This window comes from Ascaphus truei, chromosome 5, assembly GCF_040206685.1.
Source record: "Ascaphus truei isolate aAscTru1 chromosome 5, aAscTru1.hap1, whole genome shotgun sequence".
Taxonomy (NCBI): Eukaryota; Metazoa; Chordata; class Amphibia; order Anura; family Ascaphidae; genus Ascaphus; species Ascaphus truei.
The window spans coordinates 13,714,754-13,730,718 of NC_134487.1; the positions used below are offsets into that span (position 1 = coordinate 13,714,754).

A 15,965-nucleotide genomic window follows, 5' to 3' on the forward strand; every position below is an offset into this window, starting at 1 on the left:
TATAGCCCGATATCTCTCCGAAGTTGGATAACTATTGTTGCAGGTTGGGTAGGGAGGTATGAGGGTGGGACAGCGTGAGAATGACATCGTCCGCAAACAACGAGATTTTGTAATTAGTGTCCCCTATAGCTATGCCTTGAATGCTTGCGTTGTCCCTTATTCTCGCCGCCAAAGGCTCTATTGTCAAGGCGAAGAGAAGAGGGGAAAGGGGGCAACCCTGTCTCGTGCCATTCCTTATCTCGAAGGCCTCTGCCGGAGCGCCCGGGAGTTTGACCGTCGCCGTGGGGCTGCGGTAGAGTGCCCTGACACCCTCCAGGTATGTGTCATTGAAGCCGAATCTACTGCTCACTTTTAAAGCTTTACATTCTTCTGCCCCTCATTACATCTCAGCCCTAATTTCTCGCTATGCACCATCACGACTCTTGCGTTCTTCTCAAGGATGTCTTCTTTCTACCCCCTTTGTATCTAAAGCTCTCTCCCGCCTTAAACCTTTCTCACTTTCTGCCCCACACCTCTGGAATGCCCTTACCCTCAATACCCGACTAGCCCCCTCGCTATCCACCTTTAAGACCCACCTTAAGACACATCTGCTTAAAGAAGCATATGAGTAGCACTGGATAATCATGGACACATGACACAAAGCTTGGCCCCCTGCAGACGCACTTACTAGTATTCCCTCCTACTGTCTCTGTACGTTCTCCCTACCTACCAATTAGATTGTAAGCTCCTCGGAGCAGGGACTCCTTCCTTAATGTTACTTTTACAGTATGTCTGAAGCACTTATTCCCATGATCTGTTATTTATATTTGTTATTTATATGACATGTATTACTACTGTGAAGCGCTATGTACATTTTATGGCGCTATACAAATAAAGACATACATACATACATACATATTGTAACCTGCACCCCGAGCACCATACTGCTAACCTTGTGTGTATTGTAACCTGCACCCCGAGCACCCATACTGCTAACCTTGAGTGTAGTGTAACCTGCACCCCGAGCACCCATACTGCTAACCTTGTGTGTAGTGTAACCTGCACCCCGAGCACCCATACTGCTAACCTTGTGTGTATTGTAACCTGCACCCATACTGCTAACCTTGTGTGTATTGTAACCTGCACCCCGAGCACCCATACTGCTAACCTTGTGTGTATTGTAACCTGCACCCCGAGCACCCATACTGCTAACCTTGTGTGTATTGTAACCTGCACCCCGAGCACCCATACTGCTAACCTTGTGTGTATTGTAACCTGCACCCCGAGCACCCATACTGCTAACCTTGTGTGTATTGTAACCTGCACCCCGAGCACCCATACTGCTAACCTTGTGTGTATTGTAACCTGCACCCCGAGCACCCATACTGCTAACCTTGTGTGTATTGTAACCTGCACCCCGAGCACCCATACTGCTAACCTTGTGTGTAGTGTAACCTGCACCCCGAGCACCCATACTGCTAACCTTGTGTGTATTGTAACCTGCACCCCGTGCACCCATACTGCTAACCTTGTGTGTATTGTAACCTGCACCCCGAGCACCCATACTGCTAACCTTGTGTGTATTGTAACCTGCACCCCGAGCACCCATACTGCTAACCTTGTGTGTAGTGTAACCTGCACCCCGAGCACCCATACTGCTAACCTTGTGTGTATTGTAACCTGCACCCCGAGCACCCATACTGCTAACCTTGTGTGTATTGTAACCTGCACCCCGAGCACCCATACTGCTAACCTTGAGTGTAGTGTAACCTGCACCCGAGCACCCATACTGCTAACCTTGTGTGTAGTGTAACCTGCACCCCGAGCACCCATACTGCTAACCTTGTGTGTATTGTAACCTGCACCCCGTGCACCCATACTGCTAACCTTGTGTGTATTGTAACCTGCACCCCGAGCACCCATACTGCTAACCTTGTGTGTATTGTAACCTGCACCCCGAGCACCCATACTGCTAACCTTGTGTGTATTGTAACCTGCACCCCGAGCACCCATACTGCTAACCTTGTGTGTATTGTAACCTCCACCCCGAGCACCCATACTGCTAACCTTGTGTGTAGTGTAACCTGCACCCCGAGCACCCATACTGCTAACCTTGTGTGTATTGTAACCTGCACCCCGTGCACCCATACTGCTAACCTTGTGTGTATTGTAACCTGCACCCCGAGCACCCATACTGCTAACCTTGTGTGTATTGTAACCTGCACCCCGAGCACCCATACTGCTAACCTTGTGTGTAGTGTAACCTGCACCCCGAGCACCCATACTGCTAACCTTGTGTGTATTGTAACCTGCACCCCGAGCACCCATACTGCTAACCTTGTGTGTATTGTAACCTGCACCCCGAGCACCCATACTGCTAACCTTGTGTGTATTGTAACCTGCACCCCGAGCACCCATACTGCTAACCTTGTGTGTATTGTAACCTGCACCCCGAGCACCCATACTGCTAACCTTGTGTGTATTGTAACCTGCACCCCGAGCACCCATACTGCTAACCTTGTGTGTATTGTAACCTGCACCCCGAGCACCCACACCGCTAACATTGTGTGTATTGTAACCTGCACCCATACTGCTAACCTTGTGTGTATTGTAACCCGCAGCAGAACACACACTATGTGTGAGGCACTGCCTTAAAATAAGAGAAGTGACTGCAAACATGTGACGCTGTCCTCGTCTCAATAAAGTTTTATGGAGAGAAAAAATAGACAGCCATGCCGACATCGTCCCCTAAACTACAACTCCCGGCATGCCCTGCGCCAGGCAAGCACGATTCTCATTGGCCAGCTTTCTGCGGCTGCTGTAACCAAGGAAACCGGTGTGTCAACAACATGGCAGCCACACGCTGAGTGTCCCGTCTCCCAGCAGCGATCCCAGGCAGGAGGAGGGAGGCACACAGAGCCCACTCAGCCCAGGATCAGGCAGGCAGGAGGAGCGGCGGCCCCAGTCCCCCCGGGGGGTGATGGCGGTGGCGATGCCGAGCCCCGGGTTCCGGGAGGAGTTCTCACCTCTCGCGCCGGATGAGCAGCACCTGAGCCCCCGGGAGATGAGGCAGCAGCAGCCGCCGCCGCCGGGGGACAGGAGGAGTCCCAGCCCTGACACCGAGAGAGACTCCTCCGGGGACAGTGACAGTGACAGTGACAGTGACAGTGAGCAGGAGGAGGAGATGGAGGTAAGACTGGGAACTGGGGGGCTCTGTGCAGGGGCTGGTGGGAGGCTCTGTGCAGGGGTTGGTGGTGGGCTCTGTGCAGGGGTTGGTGGTGGGCTCTGTGCAGGGGTTGGTGGGGGGCTCTGTGCAGGGGTTGGTGGGGGGCTCTGTGCAGGGGTTGGTGGGGGGCTCTGTGCAGGGGTTGGTGGGGGGCTCTGTGCAGGGGTTGGTGGGCTCTGTGCAGGGGCTGGTGAGGGGCTCTGTGCAGGGGTTGGTGGGGGGCTCTGTGCAGGGGTTGGTGGTGGGCTCTGTGCAGGGGTTGGTGGGGGGCTCTGTGCAGGGGTTGGTGGGGGGCTCTGTGCAGGGGTTGGTGGGGGGCTCTGTGCAGGGTTTGGTGGGCTCTGTGCAGGGGCTGGTGAGGGGCTCTGTGCAGGGGTTGGTGGGGGGCTCTGTGCAGGGGTTGGTGGGGGGCTCTGTGCAGGGGTTGGTGGGGGGCTCTGTGCAGGGGTTGGTGGGGGGGCATTGATGTGACAATGTAAATGGGAGAAGGAGCGGCTCAGTGAGGTAAAGAAACTGTCTGGCACTGACTGGCACTGAGTTTGAAACAGGGGAACCTGGTTCAATTCCCGGTGTCGACTCCTTGTGACCTTGGGCAAGTCACTTTATCTCCCTGTGCCTCAGGCACCAAAATCATAGATTGTAAGTTTACAGGGCAGGGACTGTGTCTGCAAAATGTCTCTGTAAAGCGCTACGTACAACTAGCAGCGCTATACAAGAACATGCTGCTATTATTATTATTATTATTAGAGATAGTAAGTTACCCGTGTCAGCAGCACACACGGGATCCAGAAGATTTCTGCTTAAATGATAAATATGTGTATTACATGTTGGCACTGTTATTTATTAACCTCCATAATAACATGTATGCCCAGAAGCCCCATTAGAATTTATGACAGGATAAGGCCCAGTAGGAATGCACTTTTCAGTGTTGCAGGGGGGGGCATCTGTCTACACTGCGGTCACCTTTTGGCATCAAAAGGGTTTTATATCATGGAGGGGCCACGCGGAATCTATTTACTAATGTCTCCCAACTGCAAAACCAGAGCAAAAATAACTAAAAACAGCTCCAGATTTATCAAAGGAAACCCCCCAAGTTGCTTTCAACCTTTTCTTTAATAAACATGTCACAGTTATTTGGCACTGGTTTTGTCCCGCAGTTTTGTAGCTGAGAGACTTTATTAAATAGACTCTAACTCACCCCAAGAGTCGGTGTCAGGGGTGGGAAACCTGTGGCCCCTGAGTGGGAGAACTGTGCCCCCTGTGGGGTCATCCTGAGCTTCCTGGGAGATAAACCTAAAGGGATTAATGGTTTGCTAAAATGTAGCACCCTTCTGTGGATCTGGACCTAAGGGTCTTATTCTATAAGTGATTGTCCTGGCTGTTTTCGGTGGCGAGTCCCTATTGAAGTGTAAGGGGATTTACAGACAGAAAGGGCCACTTCTTTATAATAAGGCCCTAAAAGTGAGACTTCAATGGTCTATGAAACAACTAAAGCTAAACATTAGTGAGATTGGGTGAGATCTATTCAACCTTTTATATAGACTTGACCAGTCAGACATATATTTTAATGAATAGTGTCAGCAAAGTACACAGCACTGTATAATACATGGTTTACTTGTTTGGTGCCAGCTAAGTATACCGCACTTTGTGTCCTAACATAAGCTGCAAATCTTATTCAAAATGGGGATACGTGTATCAAACATAAAAGTAGACATTGAGGGAAATGAGTCTGTGTCCTGCCGAGCTTACAATCTATGTAGTATGTTGGGTGACAGTAGACGTACATGAAAGTGTGTTGGATTATACAGGATGGGTAAGAAGGTAAGTGCTTTTTTTTTAGTGAGTATTGTATTTAAGAAGGGGCAAGTATTGAGGAAGGCCCAGATACCTGTGAACACACATTGGGGAAGGGGCACTAATCCATAGTCTGTCCTGGTTTCACAGTGAATCTGAGGATATGGGTTTTGAGCTGGGAGCCGAAGGAGCATTGTAATTAAAGGTGTGGCCTGGAAGGATTAAATAGGCACTGGTGTCATGAGAGCCACTGCCAATTTCAGCCCCTGCCATTTATACTTTCCGTGATCTTGTGAAACTCCCTGTAAGTCCCAATGCCTCATACACCCAATATTAACGGGCAGAGTGTTCAGGGCAGGGATTCATTGTGCCTACATCAGTCTGCTATAATCAGGAAGGGTGTTTAGTTGATACACTATAGAAAAAAGTACTAACAATGAGAGTAGAAGCTGTGGGGCGCTTGTAATGTAATGTGTCTCCTCTTCTTTGCAGGAGGTGTTTCACAAAGTGTTGTTGGAAGAGGATGTTGCTGAAGGACTGTCCACGTTGGGTTACTCAGCCCTTGGCACTGAGCAGGTTTATCTGAATCTAACTCTCTCAGTGAGTATTATTAAATGTCAGTCCTCAGAAGAATGGCTTGTATTAACCTAAACAAGAGCAATTCTATGTAATGCTCAGGGCTGGCTTATCAGTATTGTGCCTCAAACCTCTGTTACATCATTTTATGAGGGGGCTACATCTATTTTGGAAATGTGTTCTTCTTCTGCACAAGATGACATTTATTTTGACACATGTTAAAGATAGATTGTCTCAAGAGTAATACTATCAGCACCATATTGTTTTAGTACGTTACCATAACTTCATGATCCACACACAAACATCTCTGGTGCAGCTATCAATTAGCGTGTACTGTATTATCAGTAGGAGTAGGATGTGAGAGGTAAATTGTACTAAAATGATGATTGGGACAACAGTGACCTCATGTCACAGAGATTCAATATCAAATGACTAATTTCACAAACTATCTTCATATTATGCAGTGTAGGACAAAAATAAATCTAAAAATACGCATCATGTAACATCATTAACATCCCCAAATTCCAAGAAGCATCTAAACCTCTCACCCATTTATTAACCCATTTCAGGGACTTCGACCAGTATAGCCCGGAATGTGTCAAATTCATGGGCATAGAAAAATAGCAGGATCCATCCGAGCAGGGAATAGGGATCTTCTCATTTCTAGAAGAGAACAATGCTGGATTTTCACACTCAAAACCAAATTCCCTGGGGGGCTTAGTGATTATGTGGAACTCACCCCCTTTCTTAGGTGAACGTTTTCCATGATCTACAGTATATCAATCTTCATTATTTATTTCACAATTATATAGCCCCATATTTATATGGAGTTTATCTTAAATTGAAGGTTCTCGGTTTCATTTGTAAAATTTTTGTCATTATGCAAATAATGACAGTCCATAGTATGTATGGGATTATCAGGTTCCACTTACAAACATATATTTGATAAAAATAGCTTAATAGTGCTAACAATGGAACTCTGCAATCCCGTATTAATATTTCTACCCTGTTCCGAATTATAGTTTTCCTATCCTCCCCTTTACCCCTTCCCCTTTTTTAATTTTTTTTATGCATTATGTGAGTCGTGTACATTTATTAATATCTTATTTTTATTGAAGTGAAACTTCTTTCCTGGCTGTATCATATTCAAACATTTAATTAGTACAAATCTCCTTCATGGAGACAAAAATTGTCGCGGAGGTAAGGGGTTGCGCATGCACAGAAGCAGTGTCAGGAAGTACTGTAATGGAAGTGACGTCGCGCATGCGGTGAAGTGGACGTCACGCGCATGTGCAGGGGTGCGTGCAGTAACGCTGCCTATTCGTTGGTGTAGATGAAAATGTCATCGTACACGCACAGCCGCGTCTGGCGCATGCGCAGATGTGGCCACTACCGCATGCGCAGAACCGGTCAGTTCCAGCGCATGCGCAGAAGGCGGAGGCAGCACAGACACATGTGCAGAGCCACCCAGCACCGCCGGCACATGTGTCGTTTGCGCATGCGCAGAGGTGTCGGCCCATGCCCCTGTATCCACATACTCAAGCACACACACACTATAAATATAGAAGTGCAAATAGCAAGAAAATTCTTAATCTAATAAAAGAGGCAAAAGGGCAAAACATGCAAGGAGTGTAAACATATAACACATGAACTGAATATAGATGAATATAATATAGTAACTGTAATTATTATTTTTTTTAAAAAAGGCGTGTGTGCCGAGCATGCGCGGTCTAAGTGAAACTTCTTTGCATTTTAGCACTGAAATTGTCTTTTGATTTGAATGATTTTGATTGAATGAAAGACTTTTGAGAGTGACAAAACACAAAGAAGTTTCACTAATAACACGCGCCCTCGGCAAACACACATTTTTTTTTTCAATTATAATATAAAGTTTGGTTTTTCCTCAATTGGAATCGACTAGATACTGTAGTACCATTATGTTCTGATTCATACAGACCTTTCCCATTGGAAATTATAGCCACCATCTAATTCGATTCAAATTATTACTATGTACAGATGCAGCGGCCGTTATTCTAACAAATCACACGTTGTGTACATCAGAATGCCGATATCATGACGCGGGATGTCTTCCAACCGTACCGCCTTAAGACGCGAGTGCGACGAGTGCAGAAAATGGCATTTTAGAGTTCTGGTTTTTAAACACATTAAATTGACACAGTATCACAGTAGCACAGTACTGTACATTGCAATTCATTCATTTTGTTGCACCCAAAGAAACAGAATCCATGAAATTCAACAAAGCAATCACGATAAGCGTGGGGCCGAGGGTGATTGGTCGCGTTTATGCTGCGTGGAGTACAGCAGCGCACATTAAATCGGCGCCGTGATTTGTTTGAATAACCGCCGCTGCAGCAACTTATAGGCAATTTACTATTCAAATGCCTAATTTATACCAACATAGATGCTGTGTTAATAATACTGACTATACTGTATGTTGCGATGTGTATAAACTAATTGAGACATCTATTAAGGATACAGATTATCTGCAAATATCAATACATTTTCAATCAATTTGAATTAGACTCCGCTGTGCGGGGGGGTATATTGATCTAAACATTGCTAGCCTGATGAAGCACGCCCATGTGTGAAACGCGTAGGGGTTTAGGAACTTAGTTGAGGAGTTCTGTAATTCTGTAATTTGCCGCATCACTGAGGTTGAATACAACGGGGGCAGGCAGCTAAGTCTGGCTTCTCCAAACGGGAGACGCAAACCAAGAGACCATGACCGACAAACAGCTGATCCCAGTGCGCGGGACAGGCAGTCGGAAGCCAGTCCTGCTCTCTGTGTCTGAACCAACGTTAGCTGACATTACGGACGTGTTTTATAAACCCCCTGAACTACAGATTTCTGAATTGTAAGTCTACATTTACCATTTGTTTTCTGTTGTAATACACTGAATGTTTACCTCTGGTGCGCTCTGTGCTTGTTTTTCTTTCTTGTTCACGGAGCCTGTGAATCTTGTGGGAGCTGGGAATGCTTTCATGCACAGCAGCAGCAAAGGGTTGAAGCTGTTAACATCTATCATACAACACTCTGAAAGCACGAGTGCGGACAGAGTTTGACCTGGAGACTCCGGGGTTTGGGCACTTACCTCCGGGTTATGGGTTTAGCCTGTCAATCTCCGGGTAGCGGCGAGGTGCGGCTGTGTCTCCGGCATCCTCCTGCATCTTCCCCTCCAACTCCAGTGAACATGGCTGCGCGGTGTCAAATTACGCTGCGTTGCCATGACAACGGGACGCTACGTGATGTCATGACGCTACACAGTGGCACGTTGCCATGGCAACTCAACACCCCGTAGCGTCATGACGTCACATAGCGTCCTGTTGCCATGGCAACTCCGCGCAGCCATGTTCATAGGAGTTGGAGGGGGAGTTGGAGGAAAATGCCAGGAGACCCCGCTGTCGGACCTCGCCGCGGCAGAGAATTTTTTTAAACATTTTTCTCCGGTTTGGCCTTCAGTAGAAGGTGGCAACCCTGAGTGCGGATCAAACCCCCCCCATATTTCCCATTCACTTTAAAAGCTATTTGTGTTCCATGACTCGCTTCTCTGCTGACATTATGATCTGTGTTAAGAAGGCTAATACACAAGGGAATAACCGAATGTGCCACGACTTCCCCGAGCCGATTGTTGCACTGGGGAGAGAGGATCTTGATCCTGACTGTTTCCATGACCTCAGATGTTTTTGTCGGGGGATTCAGACCCTAGAGGCCTGTGATTTCAGGAGCTATCCCTCCAGAATAGAGGCGTACAGGAGAATTGTCAGTACTCGGGAACATTTCATATCTTGCTAAACATTTGTTACAAAATCTTTTTGGAAGTAAACACGCTGGTGCAATGTCATTGGTAAATAGACAGGAAAAATGGTAGAAATACAGGTGTGTTTAAACAATGAAACGGCTACAACTCTTTCACATCGGAAACAGGAGTCTGGTCAAGAAGATACATTTTGATATTAACCAATAAATGGCATCATATAGACCCCCGTATTTGTTTTTTTATGAGACAGACTTTATTCTACGGGCTAACACAGTGTCACTCTTCATACATCGGAAGTAAATAAACTAACATTTTATTCTAAGGCCTGGGACATAGTGCCCCTAACAGTGCAGAGGCACGCTGAGGCTCAGGGAAAGCGGTGCTTTCCCTGGCCTTACACAGCGCGCCGTCTGGGGGCGGGCCAGTGACGTCACGGAGCTGGTTCGCCCTCATTGGGCGAATCGCTCACGTGACCAGCCCTGCGCTCCGGCAAGCGGGGAAATTTCAAAACTGTGTCAGACACACGCTGCCGCAAGCGTGCGGAAGCCCCTGCTAAAGCCGCTCTCATTGCGGCTGCAGGGGCTCAGTTTCGAGCAGCAGCACGCCTCAGCACAGGTCAGCGCATAAGCGCTGACCATGCCCGAGGCCTAAGGGTGATTGGATCTTTCTCAGGAATATCACAGACTAAGCCTGTACTCGCAGGATTACACACACCTCGCTGCACTCCTTCCCTTCTGCCTTTTAGTGTATAACTGGACATCCTTACTATACTTAGATGCATTAACTTGGCATAAGGAAAGCAGTGTTTTAATTTTTTGTAAGTGTTGCTACAGTAATTAATTCATAGGACAGCGTCAGTGCCAGAAAACACCCTGCAGACCATTCATTTGATTTGTCTTTAATGGATCCAAAGTGCTGCAGTACAGGGGGGCTCAACTCCTGTCCTCAAACCCCCCAGCAGGTGTTCATTATATTCCTGCTTCAGCACAGGTGGCTCAATCAGAGGCTCAGTCATGCTTTTGCTTCTACAAAAGAAACATAATTTATTGTTGGTTCTGTACACAATTAAACACAATTCTACTTAAACAGGAAGCACTGTCTGTATTCCTTCAAATGAGCCCTTTCTTCCTCTTGTTCTCACAGAATCAAACTGTAAGTGACATTGGGATTCTCTGTGGATACGCGCACCTGAAGAAGTTGGACATCTCCTGCAATAAAATCAGTGGTATGTATGATACAGTCCGGAAACGCCAACAGCCAATGGGGGGGAAAGAAAGCAGCAGTTCCTGGAGTCCCCCAGTTTAGGGGGATTGTATCCCCTTCAGTGTCCGAGGGGACAGGGAATGAAGAGAATACATTGGTGGACGGGTAATGGGCGCATGTGTAGTAGCTTTTCTATAATGGTTATCTGGTCAAATGCAGTAAAGATGGAGATCAAACCGATGCGCGGGGCAGACACAGAAAAGCCATTGCTGTCCCCCCTGGTACTGAAGGGGTTGGCCACGAGGTCCCAGTGTAGAGGGTCATCAGACAACCAGCAGTCACTTTATTGCCAGAGACCCACTAAACTATGGGATTGCGGTTATGACATTCCCATCATTGATTGGCTGAAGCAGCCAGCACCCACTTTTTGCTCTTGGACACGGCATATTCTCCATCTATAGCTATGTAATCATATTAACTACAACTATTTCATATCGCACGTTTCTCCCAATGGGGCTGAAAGTGTGTCACAATTGCAGCACAGCGCCCAGTACGCAGCACATAGGATTATTACAAACACAGCCCCTGCCCAGATGAGCTTACAATCTATGACTTTGGTAGCATGCACTCTGCCTGTTCCTTGGGTCCAGTATACAATAAACATTTGACTTGTTGTACCTACATGTTTCCAGTGGAGTCTGCCACGGTCTGTCTCCTGCACCCATTGGTTAAAGCTTGGAAACGTCAGGCAACTAGAGCAGGGGTGCACAAACTGGGGGGTGCAAGATTTTCTGAGGGGAGGGAGGGTGCAGCATTTACAGAGGTCCCGTGCTCTTCCCCCAAGGCATTTTACATTAAATGCTGGAGAACCACGCAAGGCCTCTGTAACTAACTTACCTTGGCTTCCAGCGACGCTTCGTCATAGTAACCCAGCGTCAAAACTGCAGCGGGCTCACGTGACGTCGAGTTGCCATGGCTCTCGCTGTTAACCCCCTCCTCCCAAAAGAAGGGGCATGGGTACAACAACAAGGGGAAAAGAAAAGAGACAAGGGGAATAGCTAAACGGTCAGCTTCCCTGACAGGTGGAAAACAGCACATATAATAAGGGCGAGGTGGGCCCCCCCTGTGTACATAACGTCAGTGAAATATGCGGGTGTCTTTTAATATTAATTATAGTGACAATGTTGCTGTACTCTGTGAGTACATCTGCACAATGTATTATATGTGTTATACTTATTAATATATCATTGCTTTGCCAAGAATACAGCATTGACACCTCAGTGAGACGTAAATACACTCGCCCCCTAATAATCAAGGGGAAAAATTACAAAAAAAAAGGCAAAACACAAGTGTTGAAACGGTGTGAAAGTATGTAAATACATGACATGCGGAAGGGAGACCCAGAATATAGCAATTAAAGCAAAACCAATAAAACAATATTGTGTCAAATGATTCAATCAGCGAGTTGGCAGCAGAAGCACAGTGTGCTATAAAACGTTATGTCTAACACAGGCGCTGTGTGACAGGCGCTGTGTGACAGGCGCTGTGTGACAGGCGCTGTGTGACAGGCGCTGTGTACCAGGCGCTGTGTACCAGGCGCTGTGTACCAGGCAGTTTGCTTTCATTCAGGGGTTCCCAACCTAGTACTCAAAGCAGCAAAACGGGAAATCTTATGGGGTTTTTTTTTGTTTTTTTTTAGATAAATCAGTTCTTTAGTATTAGATAATACTGTATTTTTTTTAAAACTTATTATTCAACGCTTAATATAATTTTATTGAGTTTTAAAGCAGCCTTTGATTTCCATAGCAGGTTTTAGCCCACCTCCCCAGCAGTATAAGATCTTTGCAACACTTTTCTGTTCGTAATAATTTGTTGCCAATGTTCCCAGCAGTTTGAGCTGCAAACTGTAACAATAGATAATGTTACTTTAGTGATATAAGGATACATTGTAGCTGCTGAGTTACACTGAAGCAGCCATTATGATAGTCACACAATCAGGATTTTTCACGATTTCTAACAGGAGCACCAAACGATTGCCAGCTAAGGTAAGAATATACAGCCGGTCCTCGGTTATCCAACAGAATCTGTTCTGGACAGTAGCGGTGAATACTGAAAGTGTTGTAAAGTGAGTCCCATGTTAATGAGCGGCGGTGAGCGGCGGCTAAGGCGTTCCGGCGCCAGAAAACAGCCCCATAGAATTGCATTGTGACGCATCGGATATGCTGCCCGTCGTAAAGTGAAACGCCGTGTAGCGAGGACCGCCTGTAGAATTATACATACTCGCATGCTTTATATATATAAAAATAAGGAGAAAAAAGAGGGTGATGTAGGATCGCAGCTTCAAAAGCCCCCCCTCAACAGGTACGGTTTTCAGGATATCCTTGCTTCAGCACAGGTGGCTCATTCAGTGGCTCCCTGCTTCAGCACACATGGCTCAACTTGTGCTGAAGCTTTGATATCCTGAAAACCTTACCTGTTTGGGTGTGGGGGGGGGGGGGAGTCTTGAGGACTGGAGTTGAGAACTCCTGTTTTAATTCACATAACGTACAGTAGACATTTTTTTCCCCGCTTCTCTTTCTCCATTCTTTACTTCTTGAGAAAGGTTCGAGGTTGAACCAGAATGCTGACCCTTTAGTAAACGTATTAATCTGTTTTGCAAAGCCCTGTGAGTGCCTGATCTTTTCCCATACATCTATCTTTTTTCACGAGCAGTAATTCTCCACATTCACTGTGCCGCAGTTGGTTATATGTATGTAATCCATTTTCAAAACACACGACCACTTTTTTGTAAAAAAATTTTTATACTCTCTAGGATTTTATAAAATGAGTAGCTGGGGGTTATTAAAAACGAACATCCATATTTGGAATATTTGTGGCTTGCTGCTATCCCAGTGTGCTGTTTTACCCCTTTCTCCAGACGTGTCCTGTCTCAGTTACATGCCGTACCTGACCGAGCTGAATGCCTCTAACAACAAGCTCCGCACGTTCTTCCATTCATCACACACAAATCTCAAGGTGAGTGCGGGACCGAACAGCACGGGGGAGAACAATGGTGGGTAACGTCTCCCAGCTGTGAAATTGGAACAAAATCAACGCAAACATTTACACAAGATTTAACCTTTCAGTGGGGTTCTGGTCCTGTAATTTATTTCTCTTTATTTATATACTGTTTTACCAGGAAGTGATCATTGAGGGTTACTGTACCTCTCGTATGTCCTGGGCACAGAGTTATGATAACACGGTTACATTAAATAAGCAGCGGTTATACATTATTTGTGATCAATCTGATGCTGTTTTCTGCACTGGTTAGGCAGCCAGGAGACTTTGGTAAATAGAGTGTTAGCTCAGTTTGACGATTTTCAATAAGAAAGGATTGAGGATGATGATGAAGGGAATAAAAACGTTGATCCATCACGAGTAAATGAATAAACACCTTTACGTTTGGGTAGTGTCTATATGTGTTCCTCACTATGGCCCAGATTCCCTCAGCTGTGTTAGGGTAGTTATTTGTGGTCAACCCGTTAGCGTTATGTTAATTGTAACGCAGTATTAACTGAAGCAAATAACATGGTGTTAACTGGGACTTACTCCCGATAATAACGTGGTGTTACCTGGGACTTACTCCTGTAAATAACGTGGTGTTAACGATATTCATCCCATTTTTACTAAACTCCGTTCAGGTAAATGCCAGCAAATCACATCATGCTATTAAACTTGTCGTTACTCGCCGCCAGAGCCTGAAAGGGAGCTTTTATTGGAGAGTGGGAAAAGAGCGGGGGCGTTCTCGGAGGTAGAGAGGCGAGAAGTGAGAGACCTATTTAGTGGATACCCCATTTACTCTCATATCCTCTCATGCCCTATTCCAGGGTCTGGGTGGGAGTAACACCAAGATTTTAATAACAATGTAACAGTTGGGATTAATGGGCTCAATCCCTATGGTTAGTTTAGCGTCTAATTGTTTTAGTGAATAAGGTTTTAATTTAGGGAACATATCCGTTTCTGATTTCGGTAATGTCACAATATTTGCTCTGATTTACCGGAGTTTAGCAAATCTATGCCTATGTGTTACAGAACGGATCATTTTCTTTTATATATACAACTGGACTACATTCAGCTGCTACATTTTTAATATCAGTTGAGTTTTGTAAATTAAAGCAACAGTTGAAGCTGCCGTTAAAAAAAAAAAAAATTTCCCTTTAATATGTGCATCAATGCAATCCACACAATGATAAGTACTTAGCTAAGTTGCCGATCGTTCCGTTCTCCTGTGATTTATCGGCGAAGATTCGCTCGGGGGTTCACTAAATCACTGTCAGTGCAGCAGAAGAGGACCAAAGATGCAAAGTTATGTGGGGAAGATCATGTGACCAGGCAGGCACTAGATACAATTGGTGCACTGCTAGAAAGAGGGCAAAAGGGGTGTGCCAGAGCCTGTTTCAGAAGAGGTGTTACTTTGTAAATGGTTGCTATAGAAACAAAACTGCTTGTTACATTAGAATGCATTAAAAATGTCTTAAATTTTTTTTTTTTAAATGATACAAGTATTTTCTCATAGTAAAGAACTGATTTATTTAAAAAAAAAAAAATACATGTAGGATATTGCTTGAACTGCAGCTTTAGTAAAATGTTGATTTCTCGTGTTAATGGTAACTGCTGTGATCTCTCTCTTTTCAGGTGGTGGATCTTTCATTTAATCAGATGACGGATATGAAGGATTTATCGGCGCACACAGCCCTGACAAAGCTCATATTAAACAGTATCCTTTTCCGACTTGTATAGAGGAACGTTGAGATGTTTTAGTAGAAGAGTAACTTGAGGCCCAAGAGTCTCTCCTTATCTCCCACGCTCCCTGGTTGAGTATGGAGCAGGTGCTCCCCCTCCCCTGCGGGAGGGAAGGCCTGAAACCAGGTCCCTGGCTTGGCTCGGCTCACAGAATAGCACACCTCCTCACCCCAGAGGGGGAAGGATGGACAGCGCTCTCACTCAGGAGTGAGAAAGACAGAACAACACGGCCTAAATTTGGAACTGCAGACCCTTTTTGTTACCAGGGGAGGGTCCCAGGTCGACGTCCCTATTATGGGCAGTATCTCGGCCTTGGCCTACCCCCCCCCTGTCACTACTAGGCAGTTGTTTACTGCAGTACGGTAGAGATTAACCCTAACACTGCCTGCACCGGTACCAGGTTTTGTGTTAGGCAGGGAAGATTAGGAGCCCACGGGGTACCTGGCTACATGCTCCCCCTGGTGGAACTGTCACCCCCCTGCTGAGACATCCAATTTACATAACATCCACAAATTGGAGAACAGGAAAAACTAACTTGGAGACATGGTATAACATGGGTACTGTTAGACCCTCCCTACGCTGAACAATCTATACCCCTCAGTAATGGTGCTTGGGATCAGGCTTGC

At 46.0% G+C, this 15,965-nt stretch overlaps 1 protein-coding gene across 1 annotated transcript in view; it reads left to right on the top strand.

Annotated features, from left to right (window-relative positions):
• The first annotated feature begins 2,818 nt into the window (after window positions 1-2,818).
• Window positions 2,819-15,965, top strand: part of LRGUK (leucine rich repeats and guanylate kinase domain containing) — a 57,310-nt gene continuing 44,163 nt past the window's right edge. The window contains exons 1-5 of the mRNA XM_075599351.1: window positions 2,819-3,169; window positions 5,492-5,599; window positions 10,498-10,579; window positions 13,475-13,572; window positions 15,232-15,313. Coding sequence (XP_075455466.1) covers window positions 2,960-3,169; window positions 5,492-5,599; window positions 10,498-10,579; window positions 13,475-13,572; window positions 15,232-15,313 — 580 coding nt within the window. The 5' untranslated portion in view covers window positions 2,819-2,959. The remainder of the gene's footprint in view (window positions 3,170-5,491; window positions 5,600-10,497; window positions 10,580-13,474; window positions 13,573-15,231; window positions 15,314-15,965) is intronic.